The 13,771-nt window shown below is 35.0% G+C and overlaps 2 protein-coding genes across 2 annotated transcripts; one reads left to right on the top strand and one right to left on the bottom strand.

Annotated features, from left to right (window-relative positions):
- Chchd3 (Coiled-coil-helix-coiled-coil-helix domain containing 3) lies at positions 1 to 5,758 on the bottom strand. Its single transcript, XM_089651176.1, has 3 exons — positions 5,551 to 5,758; positions 5,214 to 5,447; positions 1 to 343 (listed from the first exon to the last, which is right to left on the bottom strand). Exons 1-3 carry the CDS (start codon positions 5,659 to 5,661, stop codon positions 227 to 229), a joined length of 462 nt encoding a protein of 153 aa, XP_089507302.1. The 5' UTR covers positions 5,662 to 5,758; the 3' UTR covers positions 1 to 226.
- A 3,653-nt stretch (positions 5,759 to 9,411) lies between these two features.
- Xpac (DNA repair protein complementing XP-A cells homolog Xpac) lies at positions 9,412 to 13,149 on the top strand. Its single transcript, XM_089651184.1, has 3 exons — positions 9,412 to 9,675; positions 9,833 to 10,072; positions 12,158 to 13,149. The coding sequence occupies exons 1-3, from the start codon at positions 9,545 to 9,547 to the stop codon at positions 12,591 to 12,593; spliced, it is 807 nt and encodes a 268-aa protein (XP_089507310.1). The 5' UTR covers positions 9,412 to 9,544; the 3' UTR covers positions 12,594 to 13,149.
- The last annotated feature ends 622 nt before the right edge of the window (positions 13,150 to 13,771 follow it).

The following is a 13,771-nucleotide window of genomic DNA, read 5'->3' on the forward strand; positions in this document are numbered from 1 at the left end:
TACGATTTACATAGTTTTATTAAACCAATATTTACATTCCAATATCAACTAATTTTATAATAAAACGATAAATATATAAACTTTGAAGTCTAATTTGGAACAACCTGTGTATCATTTTTGCAGTGAATCATTATTTTATCACTAAATTGATATAAAAAGAAAAGAAAAAAAACAAATGTTTTAATAAAAAATATATTATGGAATCAGAAAATATGTGGCCACGGCCTTATGAGCCAGTCGCCATCACTTCAGCTCGCTTGCTCGACACGCAATCATTGAAGTCGTTTACATATTTTGCGCATAGGAGAGGTTGGGTGGAATTTTCATTGTAACACTTAGTCACCTGAAAACAAAAGAAAATGCTGCGTTAATCAATTATAGAGACATGAAATGCATATTTCGTTGCAACATTTAGTAACCTGAAAAATAAAAGAAAATTCTGCGTTAATCAACTATAGTGACATAAAATACATTTTTCATTGTAACATTTAGTCACGAGAAAATTTAAAAAAAGTGCTGCATTAATCAACTATAGCGACATAAAATGCATATTTCAAATGTTACAATGAAAATTCCACCCAACATAGGAGAGTTTGGTTGGAATTTTCATTGTAAAATTTAGTCATCAGAGAAATAAAAGAAAATGCTGCGTTAATCAACTGTTCGTCTGGAATATGTGACATTAATGAAATTAAACACTTTTAAGGTATAACTAATTAATAGACATTGGATTATATGCATTTGCATATTTGCATATGCAAATGCATTTAACTCTCTAATTACGACGTTAATGCATATTTCAGCCTTTTTTCCCAAATCGTGCATATTTCGTTTAATAGCGGAAGGTATCATCTGATGAAAAAATCTGCATGTTTGTTTCTGATGCTGCGCCATACATGGTGAAAGCTGGCCAAACCTTTTTATCCAAATTTACTACACATTACCTGCTTAGCTCACGGGTTTCATCGCCTTGTAGAAGAGATACGGCGAGAGTATGGGAATGTTAATAAATTGATTTCCTCTCCGTCGCGTGTGCAGTTTTATAAAGAGCAATTGCCAAATCTAGCATTGCCGCCAGAACCCATAATTACTCGATGGGGTACTTGGCTAAAGGCAGTATTATTCTATGCTGAAAATTATGAGGCCGTATAACAAGTAGTTGGGCAATTTGACAGTTCTGAGGCAATTGCAATTCATTCAAGCAAGCTAGCATTTGAAGACGCATCCATTAAACAGAATATCGCCCTCATCTCAACACATTTCCACAAGTTACCAGATACCATAAAAAATTGGAAACAAAAAACCTTCCTCTAATTAAAGCAATAGAAATACTGGAAACAATGATCGAACTCGCCAACGCCCTTCCTAATTCAATATCAGAAAAGATTCGTCAAAAGTTAGAATCTATTTTGCTTAAAAACCCGAGTCTTGAAGATATGAAGAACATTAATGCCTACATCAACGGCACAGGTCATAACCCTGCCTAAACAGATATCTCCAGAAATGGCGCCAAATTTTAAATTTTGTCCAATGACGTCAGTTGACGTAGAGAGGTCGTTTTCGGCGTACAAATTAATACTGAGTGACAAACGTCACAAATTTGAACTCGAAAATTTGGAAAAATACTTTTGTTGTATATTGTCACAAAAACTATGCATAATTTTAAGAATATTTCGCTGTTTTTGTACGGTCTTTAATTAAAATATATCAAAATATAAATGGTTTTTTGATTTTGCATTGTGCATATTTTGGGCAAATCAAGAGTTTTTAGTGCATATTTCGGCCCTTTTTAGTGCATATTTGCATGCATATTTCGGCACTTTGTTAGTGCATATAATCCGATGTCTACTAATTAAATACATAGGGCCTTACTAAAAAACGTGGTGTAAATATTAAGCGGTGCGTAAGGTAACAGTGAAAAACTTGGCTTATTCTCATGGCGTTTGTTTGATTAAAAGGGTCTCAAACCAGGCTTTACCACACCAGTGTTGAAAGGGAGTGTAAGAATCTAGTTACTAACAGCGATAATTATTATGGTATACCTTTATGTAATCGTTAATTTCCCTTAAATCAAAGAGTTATAATTCTGTACCTGAGAGGCAATGGTCCTATTTTTAAATTTCTGTATTTATTCTTTTACATAAGTACATGTGGTATATTTTCACAATGAAATAAATAAATACAATGTTTGCCTCTAAAATGTAGTAACATGATATAATAGTAATAGGTTGTTTAGGCTTCCACGTCAGTGCTAAATCAAATATATATAATAATGCTAATCACCTTCAACATACATACTACAACAACTCGATCAAAAATTATTTTTAATTGCAACAATAATATCAGTACTGAGTCAGTTAGATACTCGCTTGTACCTAGATTACATGTAGTTGGCAACACTTTTGCAGAAATCGTAGATGTGTTCAAATGCACAGAATATAGTTACAAGAAGGCTATAATAACATATCTCAGTAATAATTGGAGTTGAGATTAGCATAATACTTTTCTTCTGCATGGGTTATATATAAGATTAAAAGAAAATTTTAGTTTTGATTACTGTTCCACTGAATTATTATGTATATGTTTTTAAAGCCCGTATGGGCGTATAAAATATATAGGTAAATAAGCCCAAATTATTGAATTAGCAGGAACAGGACAGAAAAGCTTATTGAACGCGCATGTAGATTGAATTGAATCTTATTTAGCAACTCTGGGCATTGAATATTATTGTTAACTACTTCATACAGGAATAGTGCATCCTCATGATGCCTCTGTACACTCAGTGAATCAATTTTAAAGTATGAAGCTGCCTCTGCATAATTATTAAATCTTACAAATGACTTATAACAAAGATATTTTAGAAATTTGTTTTGAATTGCTTTGATTTTATTTGTGTGGATTTTGTAAAATGGAGACCAAACAACTGATGCAAACTCCAGATGACTTTATAACAAAATATATAAATAGCACATGGTTTCAACTTAATTACTACAAGAAATAACTATTTATGTGGAGGGAGATGGTAAAAGATGCATTAAAGTTCCATTATTTCTCAATAAAAGTTAAAATCTTAGGTTAGGAAATACGAACAAATTATTAAAATAACCCAAACTGAACCCTTAAAACCTATTTAGTGCATGTACGACATAAACCCCTGACTTAAATACTTGTAAAGGTTAGACAGAAGTTAAAATCAAGTGTTGTTTTTTTAAGGAGCCTTTGCATGCAGCTGAATTCGACAAGTTTACCAAAGTTGTTTCGCAACCGCTCTTTTCACAGATAAAATAAATATGTTGGCATGTGACGACAAGATGGAATAATATTAACACACTTTGGCCGGGAAAGGTAGTTCTACCCGTTCGGTCGATTTATGCTTAACGGTGGGAAGGGTAGTTCTACCTTTTGCGCCGGCCTCATTTCAATGGTAGAAAAGACGCAATTATTCAATGTTTATACACGGTGTCCGGAAACTCGTGGTACAAGCGGGAAACTGGAGAATCTACACCACATGGGGAACCCAAATAAACATAAAGTTTTTTGATGAGAGCATTTTCACAAAATAAAAAAAAAAAAAACAAAAAATATATTTTTCGGCTATTTTAGGGTTAAAGTTTTTTCTGGTGCTTAGGGTTGAACAACAGATGTTTTAACCCTGCAGAGCAGAAATATTTTATGATTACACCGGATTAAATGAAGGGTGATTTCAAAATAATGCTTCAAATCCGAGTTTATTCATTTGTTTTACTTTCAAATAGTTTTAATTAGTTGGGTACTTTGATCTTCAGTAATAATTTATAAGAATTTGATTAAAAAAAAATCAACTTCTAACTCGATTTACTCGATAACGAAAGCTCAAATCAAAAAAAAATATACTACAAAATCGACTCCAAATGTGATGTAGATTCACCAGTTTCCCGCTTGTACTACGAGTTTCCGGACACCCTGTATATGAATGTTATATACCAAATCTCTTTGTAAAGGTCCCAACTACATGTACATCATTATAGAATTGTAATGCAAGTCTTTCTTTAATATTTATCTTTGTGATTTTCGTTTACATCGGTATTTCAACAAAAGGATAGTATATTATTTGTTATTGTAATATCTATTCCTGGAATGAGGATTTTTATGACCGTGAAACCCGATTCAAATCTCTATCTCTGTTCCGCACCCACTCAACTCCTATGTGCAAGCAAGCGAGAGATTTTGGGAGTATTTAAAGAAAGCAGCTATGGGCAAATACCGTTAGGCGGACCGTAACAAACATATAACAAGGTTCATTGAGTTGAATTTCCAATTATATTCGATTTTCGTTTAGTAATAGCTTGGGCACGCTGAGTTTCTACATAGAAATTTTTATTGTTTTCGAAGACATAGCGATTTAAAACAAATTAAACCTTTATTTTTGCCTGGAGACAGCGTAGCGCCAGCGCAAAAAATACCCCCCTGTATTGTGTTAAGAATTGCCAAGCGGATAAAACACATTTTAATACGCTAGGAGAATTTTTTTAAGGATCAAAATACCATAATGTCGAATCAAGTGTGGTTTAATTTTACATTCATCACTGTAATAGCAAAAAATGTCAGAGGACATATAGATAATAATGATTGGATTATTTGTATAGTGCTGTTATTATGAGAAAATCACCTCAAGGGCGATAATTTAGTTCTCAAAATTTGAGTTACAGATAATGACACTTGATCCGTGTTTCCCATTAGGCATGTATTGAAATAAATCAAATATTGATAACGTGTGCCTAATTGTATAATAATAAACGAGATAAAATATTATGTTATCGTGTGAGAATTTTCTTAATTGTCTTTTTAAATTATTTTTTTATCTGAAACAAGAGTCCCAACTGCTCCCAACCATCTGGAGACTATGGCAACCCAAATGCAGTATGTTGTAGATCTGGTCACCAAACACGGCCAAAGCCATTTCAATTCTGATTGGTAGTCTTACACCAGTGCGTTCGAGCCCGCGACCTCTGCCTTGCCAGTCATGAGCCCTACCCCTCGACCACAGAAGCCGTCAGAACTAACTAAGCAGATTGACTTGATGTATAATGTATGAATTATATTACATGCAAAATTATTGAATATATTTAAACAAGACAAATCATGTTTCTGAGGTTTATCATGAGGTACTCCCCCCACAGTTTAGCTAAGCATTATGAGAGCCATGAAATTTTGTAAAAGCGAGAGTGGCATACCATTGATCTAAATTCCATACAAGGAGGTAGTTTGCCGGTGACGCACGCAGTTTGTGCTCGTTTGAACATTTGTGCAGTTTCGATGACGGCTTTGTTATACTCTTCTTCCATCTTCTCGTTGATGGCATCATGGGCTTTCTTTAAGGATTCTATTCGCTTCCTCCAGTATTCATCCCCACCCTTCACGTCATAATCTGACTTAAATTCCTTCTTTGGGGGTGGAAGGACTATTTGCTGAAAAAGAAAAACTATTTACCAAGTCACGTAAGGGAATATTGTGCACGATTTATCGAATTTTGAATTATATTTTGACATTATGTAATGTAAAGATTCTAACATTGACATTTATCGGTTCCGTCTCGGTCATTCGTTTCATTGCTGCTTCAGAAACGTGAATTGGAGAATCATTATTGACACTTAATTTTCTGGTACTCTGCGTTCCACCCATTATAATAAATTAAATTTTAATTCAATACGATTTCAAAAAAACATTTTTCCGGCAGCACGATTCACGTTCCACTGTTGGCAACCGTGGCGACCATAAACAATAATAAGAAATGCGACATAAAGCACACCACACATAATGGTAATCATTTATATTCGCTTTCATGCGAGATACTTCGTATTGTCGACCTTTTGTAATCGTTAGTAAAATATTTCGGTTAGGGCCCGTTCCCACTTCCGTTTTCAAATCGGAGGCGGGTCCCGTTTTAAAAACGGATGGCCAATGGCCCTGTTCACACTACCGTTTTAAAAACGGACCATACTCTACGAAAAAAAATAATTGTCGATTCAACAAAAACATGTTATTTGCTCATTCTTCAGTAATGGTGCGCAACGGACGACGATGAAGCTCTTGTTGTCATGTTGTACTTATTAAAAAGAAGGAAAAAAGTGAAAAGAAAATTTTGGGTACACCCAATCATAGCCGAATGATTTTCTGTAGGAATTTTCCAAGTGTTAATTGGTGAGTTGAGAAGTGATGAACTAAAGTTCTTTAATTATTTTAGAATAATAATGATTGGATTATTTATATAGCGCCGTTTTCACCATGAAAAATCACCTCAAGGGCGCTTAATGGCTTAAGAGAATGTCTATCACTTCCTTTAACCATCTACTGGAATGAGTTTCAGAGAACTTAACATATCAAAATACAAAATTGAGAAAGTGCATTTGTCCTGAAGAAAGGCTATCGATATTTTAAAGTAAGAAAACAATAACAACTCAAATATTTTTTATTATATGTTTATTAAAATAATAAGCTCTTCCGTGCATCTCATTAAAGCTTTAAAATTTAAAAAAAGTAAACTTAAAAAAACAAAAATAAAAATTTTGATGTACAAAAGTTGTGTACACCAAGTGTTTTGTTTTTATTTGGTTAAAGATAAAATATTACCATACTCTTTCTTCGACCAGTGGTATTAAATTTTCGGGATTTATTTCCTTATCCATTATTGTAGTTTTGATTTATTTACTTAACAAAATAACCAAATACAAGCACGCAGCGTGCCTGCTTCCTTGCGACAGGAAGCGGGCGGGGAGGGGTCGGGGTTTGGCGGGGACTCTGCCGGAACGACTGGACGACAAGTGTGAACAGCTCCATACAACACTATGAGCGAGCGTGTTCCGACACGATTTGAAAACGGACGCGCTGCGTAGGCGAGCCATCCGACAAAAAATGTCGGATCCGTTTTCAAATCGTGTCGGACAAGTGTGAACAGCTCCATACATCCACTACAGCCACTAGGGCATCCGTTTTTAAAACGGGACCCGCCTCCGATTTGAAAACGGAAGTGGGAACGGGCCCTTAGTTCGAAATCGGTCCATCAATGATTCGAAGGAATTTTCAAGTAATAAAGTTTAGGGTTTTTATTTTTTTGAAATAATATTGAATATTTCGACATGGATATCTCGATTATGATCATCCCTACTACTCGTTTTATAGCCCAGCTACACTACTCGCGAAGTTGATCGAAGTTGACCTAATACGATAGTGTGGGCACGAACTTCGCTTCGCTTCGGGCATCTTCGCTTCGCGTCGCCCGACTTCCGATTGTTGTCGGTAAATGCACCCGAGTCAAAGGACTCGAAGCGTCCCGGAGTTCGAACACGAAGTGTCTGCCCACACTACTCGGTTCACTTCAGTTCGCTAAGTTCGCTTCGAGACGTCGTGTTTGGTGGTTGTGCGTGCGCAGAGTCATAGTGACTATACGTAATAAAACATGGCTTCTACACTGTGGGTCACAGGACCTAATTTTTTTGTTCCTAGAAACACTCCAATCCGAGGCGGTTATTTGGGACCCAATTGAAAGGGACCATAAAGATAACTAACTAACCATCACGCCGTTTCCCCGCAGGGGTAGGCAGAGAGGACGGACCGCCAAACAACTCGGTCTTGGCACACACTCCTTGCCTCATTCACATTCATACATCGTCTCATACATACTCTTCTATTATTCTGACTCTTGACATGGCCCGACTCGAGTATCTGATTCACTTGATCGTGCCATGTCTTCCTCGGGCGTCCCCGACTTCTGCTACCATTCACATTTGCATCATATATCCTCCTTACACTCCTATCTTCGCTCATTCGCTCTACATGCCCAAACAATCTAAGCGTCCCTTTCTTAATCTTACTCATTACGCTTACATCAGCCTTGCACTCTTTGCGGATCTCCACATTCCTCACACGATCAAACATGGTTTTACCACACATACGCCCTTGAGGTGATTTTTCACAAAAACGGCGCTTTACAAATTATCCAATTATTATTATTATTATTATACGCCTCAGGGATCTCATTTCAACAGCATTTAATCTACTTTCATCCTTTCTTTGCCAGTTCCATGCCTCACTTCCATACATCAGGGTAGGTACCTGCACTCCATTGTGGACTGCTAACTTCGCTTCTTTGGACAATTTTTTGTTAGCGCCAACTGCGTTCAGTCCTCCATTAACGGAATTACCTGCATTTACCCTTCTTTCAATAAAGATAAAAACAAAAACAATATAAAAACAAAAAATAAAGATAAAAACAAAATTAATGATGCTTGGATGCGCATTCAAGATATTTTAGAAATTTCGGTGGGAGAATTGAAAAAAAAAAGGAATCGCTCATCGCGACTTACCGGGGCTACCATAGAAAGAGAGAAGCCTCAATCAAATCTGGTGCCGGCGTGGACGATGTTTATCGTCCAGTATGGTTTGCGTTTGACTATATGGATAGCTTTTTGGGACGGGTGTACAAATGTAAAACAACAATGAGTACGGTAAGTAATTTATTTATTAATAAGCACAGTTATAAACATTCATTACTTTCATGTACGCCACGTACGTTGTATATTTCTTATTACCAAAGATTAAAGTTGAGAGAGGGGTAGCTTACTGTGGCGCCTACTGTAAATCAATACATGTGGATTACAATATTATTTTAATTTTCAATAAATGTGTATACTAAAATTTAAACTGTTACCTTTATTTCCTCCTTGAGAACCTCGTTAAGAGCTTTGCAGACATCGACCACAATTTTTGAAATTAACTGGCTTGAAATTTTAAATAAAAAGTGTAGGCTTCTATAACTGTCACCAGTTGCTAAAAATCTTAAAGTAATTGCTAAACGAATTTTAGCAGGTATGGCTTCTCTTAAATGCGTATCTTTTTTGGAGATAATAGGTTCTACTTTAGAAAGTAGAAGATTAAAATCACGCAATGACATTCGGTGAAAATTTTCGAATTACCCAGATCGTTCTTGAGTGAGTTCAAGGAATTGTTGCGCCATAGTATGTCTGCAAAAATATACCTAATTGAATGATTAAAATAAATAAGTAATTTAAAAATTCATTGTAAGTACTTACTTTGTTTATTCCACTAACCTAGTTCTGTTCCTGTGCATTGCAATCATCCACCATCTTCTTTTTTTTCGTTGTTTTTTTTATTTTCTTGTGATGAATTTGCACGTAGTTATAATAAGCGAGAGTGCACATTGCGACGGCAGCTGCCACTTGAACGTCCATGTTGCCTAGTGCACGGACTCCGAGAGACTGAGCTACTCGCGAAGTTGCACGAGTGTGTGGGCACGCACTTCGAACTTCGGCTAACTTCGTCGAGGACTTCGTCGAAGCGTCGAAGCGAGTAGTGTAGCGGCCGCTTTATGGTCGATGTGTGAGTGGTTTATTTATGGTCGATGTTTACGAAAATTCTCTGTGATTGTCTTACTTTCTGACAGAAGTGGAGATTTTGATTTTTTGCGGTCAATTTACAATTTGAATGCCAAAGCGCATCTAGTTTGAATGGATTAAATTTTCCGAAAGATTGTTAAAGTCCTCTTGAAATGGATTCCGAAGTCATTCAAGAAACTCCGGCTGATCTTACAGCTGCACAAAAGGCGAGGATAGAAAGGAACAGACTCAAAGCTCTTATGCTAAGAGATGCTAAGCTTATTCCACATCCTTCAGCCAAAATGTATTTATGATTTACTTATTTAAATGCTGAATATGTAAATGTTTTCTGATACTTTTGTTTATAAATTGTAACCCCCCATGAATTTTGTACAATGCAAGTTTCAACTTGAAACAGTTATGATATCATGTACAATGTTTTAATAATAATAATCTTTCAGAGAAACAGAAAGCGTGCTGCAGAGTATAGTAAAGGTACAAGGAACAAAGTTTATCGATAGCGGTGGTGGATTTTTGATCGAAGAAAACCCAACCGTGCCGGCGGTTAAACCTGTTTTCACAAAGAAAGCGCCGCCCATTATCGATGTTACTGAACGACCCACCTGTATTGAGTGTGATAAAGATTTCTCCTCTTCTTATCTCTGGGAAACATTTGATTACAAGGCTTGCGACAGCTGCAGGTAAACTATCTGGTTATGAAAAAGATACCTAATTTATATTATGAGCACTTATTTTGAATACTTCTATTAATATGATTTAAGATTTTCACGGCCAAAAGTATTTTTGTTATTTGTTTTTGGGGTGTTATGCCGTGTTGCGCTAACTCCTTCTTTAGCCAACGTTAAATAACAAAATAACACATCTGCCCTGATGATGGACACTGCAATGCTGTCCGAAACGTTGGCTAAAGAAGGAGTTAGCGCAACACGGCATAACATCCCAAAAAAAATAACAAAAAAAACTTCTATTAATATCTTATTTAATGCAATCTGATTATTTAATCCAGTCAAAATGGGGGATAACACCCCCTTGTGGGCGCTGGAGGCTTTCAGGGGGGCAGGAGAAGGCTCAAAGACAATTAGGGGCCTTAAGGAAATCTATTGGGGTGATGGCAGACAAATTCTATCTATAAAAATCCAACTGAATCTAGCTGAATTAAATAATAATAGTTTTTTTACGTCCTTAAAACAAAACTGGGTATTCGCCATTTTATTAGTTAGTTTTTCAATTAAGTAAAATACTAGTAATGGAATTATATCACCGACATTGGTTCCTCAAAATTTGTAGAGAAAACTGCATTGGACTATCCACCTTCAGCTCGTGTTGTGTTTGTGTCAATAATAAAATTAAAAAAAAAAAAGATTGGTAAAACAATGCGATTTTTACAACTTTTTTTTTTTTCTTATTTATTTCCTCCCATTGAAACATTCTTTAATCTCAGAAATAGGATATCCCATCCTTATAATAATGCATGTTTAAAAATCATATTTGCTGGTTTTGCTCGTGGCTCACCGCACTTGCATCAATTTTATGAAATTTGAAATCTTAGAAAATACTCCGGGCATTCTAAAATATATTTTATTCATTTGCCAAGGAAATAATGTAGCTTAATATTACTCTTTCTTTGTCACCTGCAAACATATTTATTTTATCTGTGAAAAAGCACATCGCGAAATTCCACGTCAAAAGTCATAATTCCGATTTTAAAAAGTCATGGTACAGTATTTATTTACACGAAAGCCTCATATGTGACTTACTTTTTTATTGTGAAAAATATTGTCAGGTTATTCGTAATCCGTAATTGTCTTTCTTTTAAGTCTTTTTAAATTTTTTTTATCTCTAAATAGTATAAGATAAAGTCGCTATCCGCGTCTGTCTGTTCACTTAGTTCTTCTAAACTAAGCAACGGATTTTGGTTTTCACCATCATTTAGAGAATTTCCTCTGCAAGGTTTATATATATATATACACATACATATTATATTTGTAGAAAGTAGAGTCAATGTCGAAAGTCAATGTTTATCCTAGAATTCAAAACTTTACTCCAAATCATTCACAATCCCGAGCAATGCCGGGTAAACGTCAGCTAGTAAGTATATAAAAACATTGAAAAGCAACACGCGCTGTTGTTTCTCTATCTTTACAGGCAAACTGAGCCATAGCAACGCGTGGCGGGGTACAGCTACTCACTAAATAAATATATATTATTAACACACTTCAGGCGGGTATCTTTTGCACCGGGGGACCGCTGGAAACGGGCGAAAATAAAGGTCCTGCGCGAATATTTTAATTTGTTTTAAATCACTATATCTTCGAAAATAGTGAAAATATTTTAATAAAAATTTCTACATACTAACTCAGCATACTCAAGCTATAAAATGACTAGCGGAAAAATTACTTATTTCATTAATCTTCAAACGCATTGCTTATCAATTGTCAGGTATTCAATAATAAAAGGTCCCTTTGTTGAAATGCCGATGTACATGAAAGACTCGAATATAAATATAAAAAGAAAAATTGTATTGCGATTTGATAATTCTGTACATATAATTCCTTTAGAAAGAGATTGGTATATAATATTCATACAAAAACATTGGATAATTTATTATTTTCTCCCATTGAAATGAAGTCGGCGCAAAAGGTAAAAATACCCTTCTCGTCCTTAAGCAACAATCGACCAAACGGGTAGAAGTACCTTTCCCGTCCGAAGTGTGTTAAGATTGTACTATATGTTAACATTTTGAACAGTTTGTTTTAATTCTGCAGGGATAATGATGACAAGCACTCTCTCATTACAAGAACTGAAGCTAAGAATGATTACCTCCTGAAGGACTGCGATCTGGACAGCCGGGAGCCTATTTTGAAGTGCATATTGCGCAAGAACCCCCACAACAGTCGCTGGGGCTCCATGAAGCTTTATCTCCACATCCAGATAGAGGAGAGAGCCCTTCAGGTCTGGGGCTCGCAGGAAGCCATCCTGAACGAGAAGGAACTCCGTCTAGAGAAGAAGGATGTCTGCAAGTCCAAGAAGTACACCAAACAACTGAAGGAACTGAGAATGAACGTCAGAAGCAGTTTGTACGTCAAAACTAAAAAATCGCATGTGCATAGCTACGGATCTGAGGATTACGACGAGGATAAAGATATTTATACACATGTGTGTACAATATGTCAATATGTAGAAGAATTTGAAAAAATGTGAATTTGGAATATGTGAATTTGAAATATGTGAATATGAAATATGTGAATATGAAATATGTGAATTTGAAAAAATGTATCTGAAAATTTAGAGAAAATAATGCATGCTTATACCATACGGTTATTCCAAAATAAGCTAAAAAGCTCTTACCTGATCTTGATTTTGGATAGCCATATATTATGTACCTAGTTTGTAAGATAATTTGTTATTGTTTTATATGAATAAAAATGTGTCTCTGGAATTCTAAACAGGCTAAAATAGCAGTTAATTTTGAAATTGTTGAAATTTGTTATTTTTTGCTGTGCAGAAAAACTTTGAATTGGTATATAATGCCTAATTAGGATATAATGTGGAATTAGGGTTGTATTGATTGCATTGTCTCTAATGGCCAAGTTTCACGGCCCACTTTAAATGTTGGTATCCAACTTGCCAGGTAATTTAATTTTCTTTGAATATTTGAAAGGTTTCATTTCCACTGTAAACTGAATTGAACTCTATGGAAAAAAATGTTTGAAAATAAATCTACCTCATTTTTTATACTTGCTTTTTATTGTTTTAAAAAATTGATATTCTGGTGTGTAATTATTAAATTCAAATAAAACAACTTATTAAACCATAATACAATTCATTCTACTTTGATTCCCAAAACATATGCCACTTTATAAAGTAGTAAATAAGAAGGTATGTATGTATGTTAATAAGCAAAAATGAAGTTTGTTGGTGTCGTCTAATACCTATTGTGATAATACTGAATAACAGATTCACATTATGTTGTGCAATCAAAATAATAACAGTGAGAAAGGAAATTAAATTCATATTTACAGTGAAATCTATTGCTTTTGAAGGTAGCTGTTTAATAATACGATGAATGCGGGAAAAAAACTACATACATGCTTAAATGTTTAATATTCTTAAAAACATTGCTTATTTCGCATTTCACGGAAAGTGTTTGTTAAAAAGATAAATTTTTTATTTTATATTATAGAAACAAACAGTACATGATTTACAGAGATGAAACAATATACAGGAATTAGATACTTCATATTGTGTAACTATGATATGTTTCCTTGTAATGTCTGCTAAGTGGTATGTTTATTTCTTAATTATCAGGTTAAGTGTGTAGTATATAGGTGTGTGTAATGTGTGTGTGTGTGTGTGTGTGTGTGTATATGTAAGCGTAT

Source organism: Hesperophylax consimilis, chromosome 3, assembly GCF_061612785.1.
Source record: "Hesperophylax consimilis isolate HC1 chromosome 3, BYU_Hcon_1.0, whole genome shotgun sequence".
Taxonomy (NCBI): domain Eukaryota; kingdom Metazoa; phylum Arthropoda; class Insecta; order Trichoptera; family Limnephilidae; genus Hesperophylax; species Hesperophylax consimilis.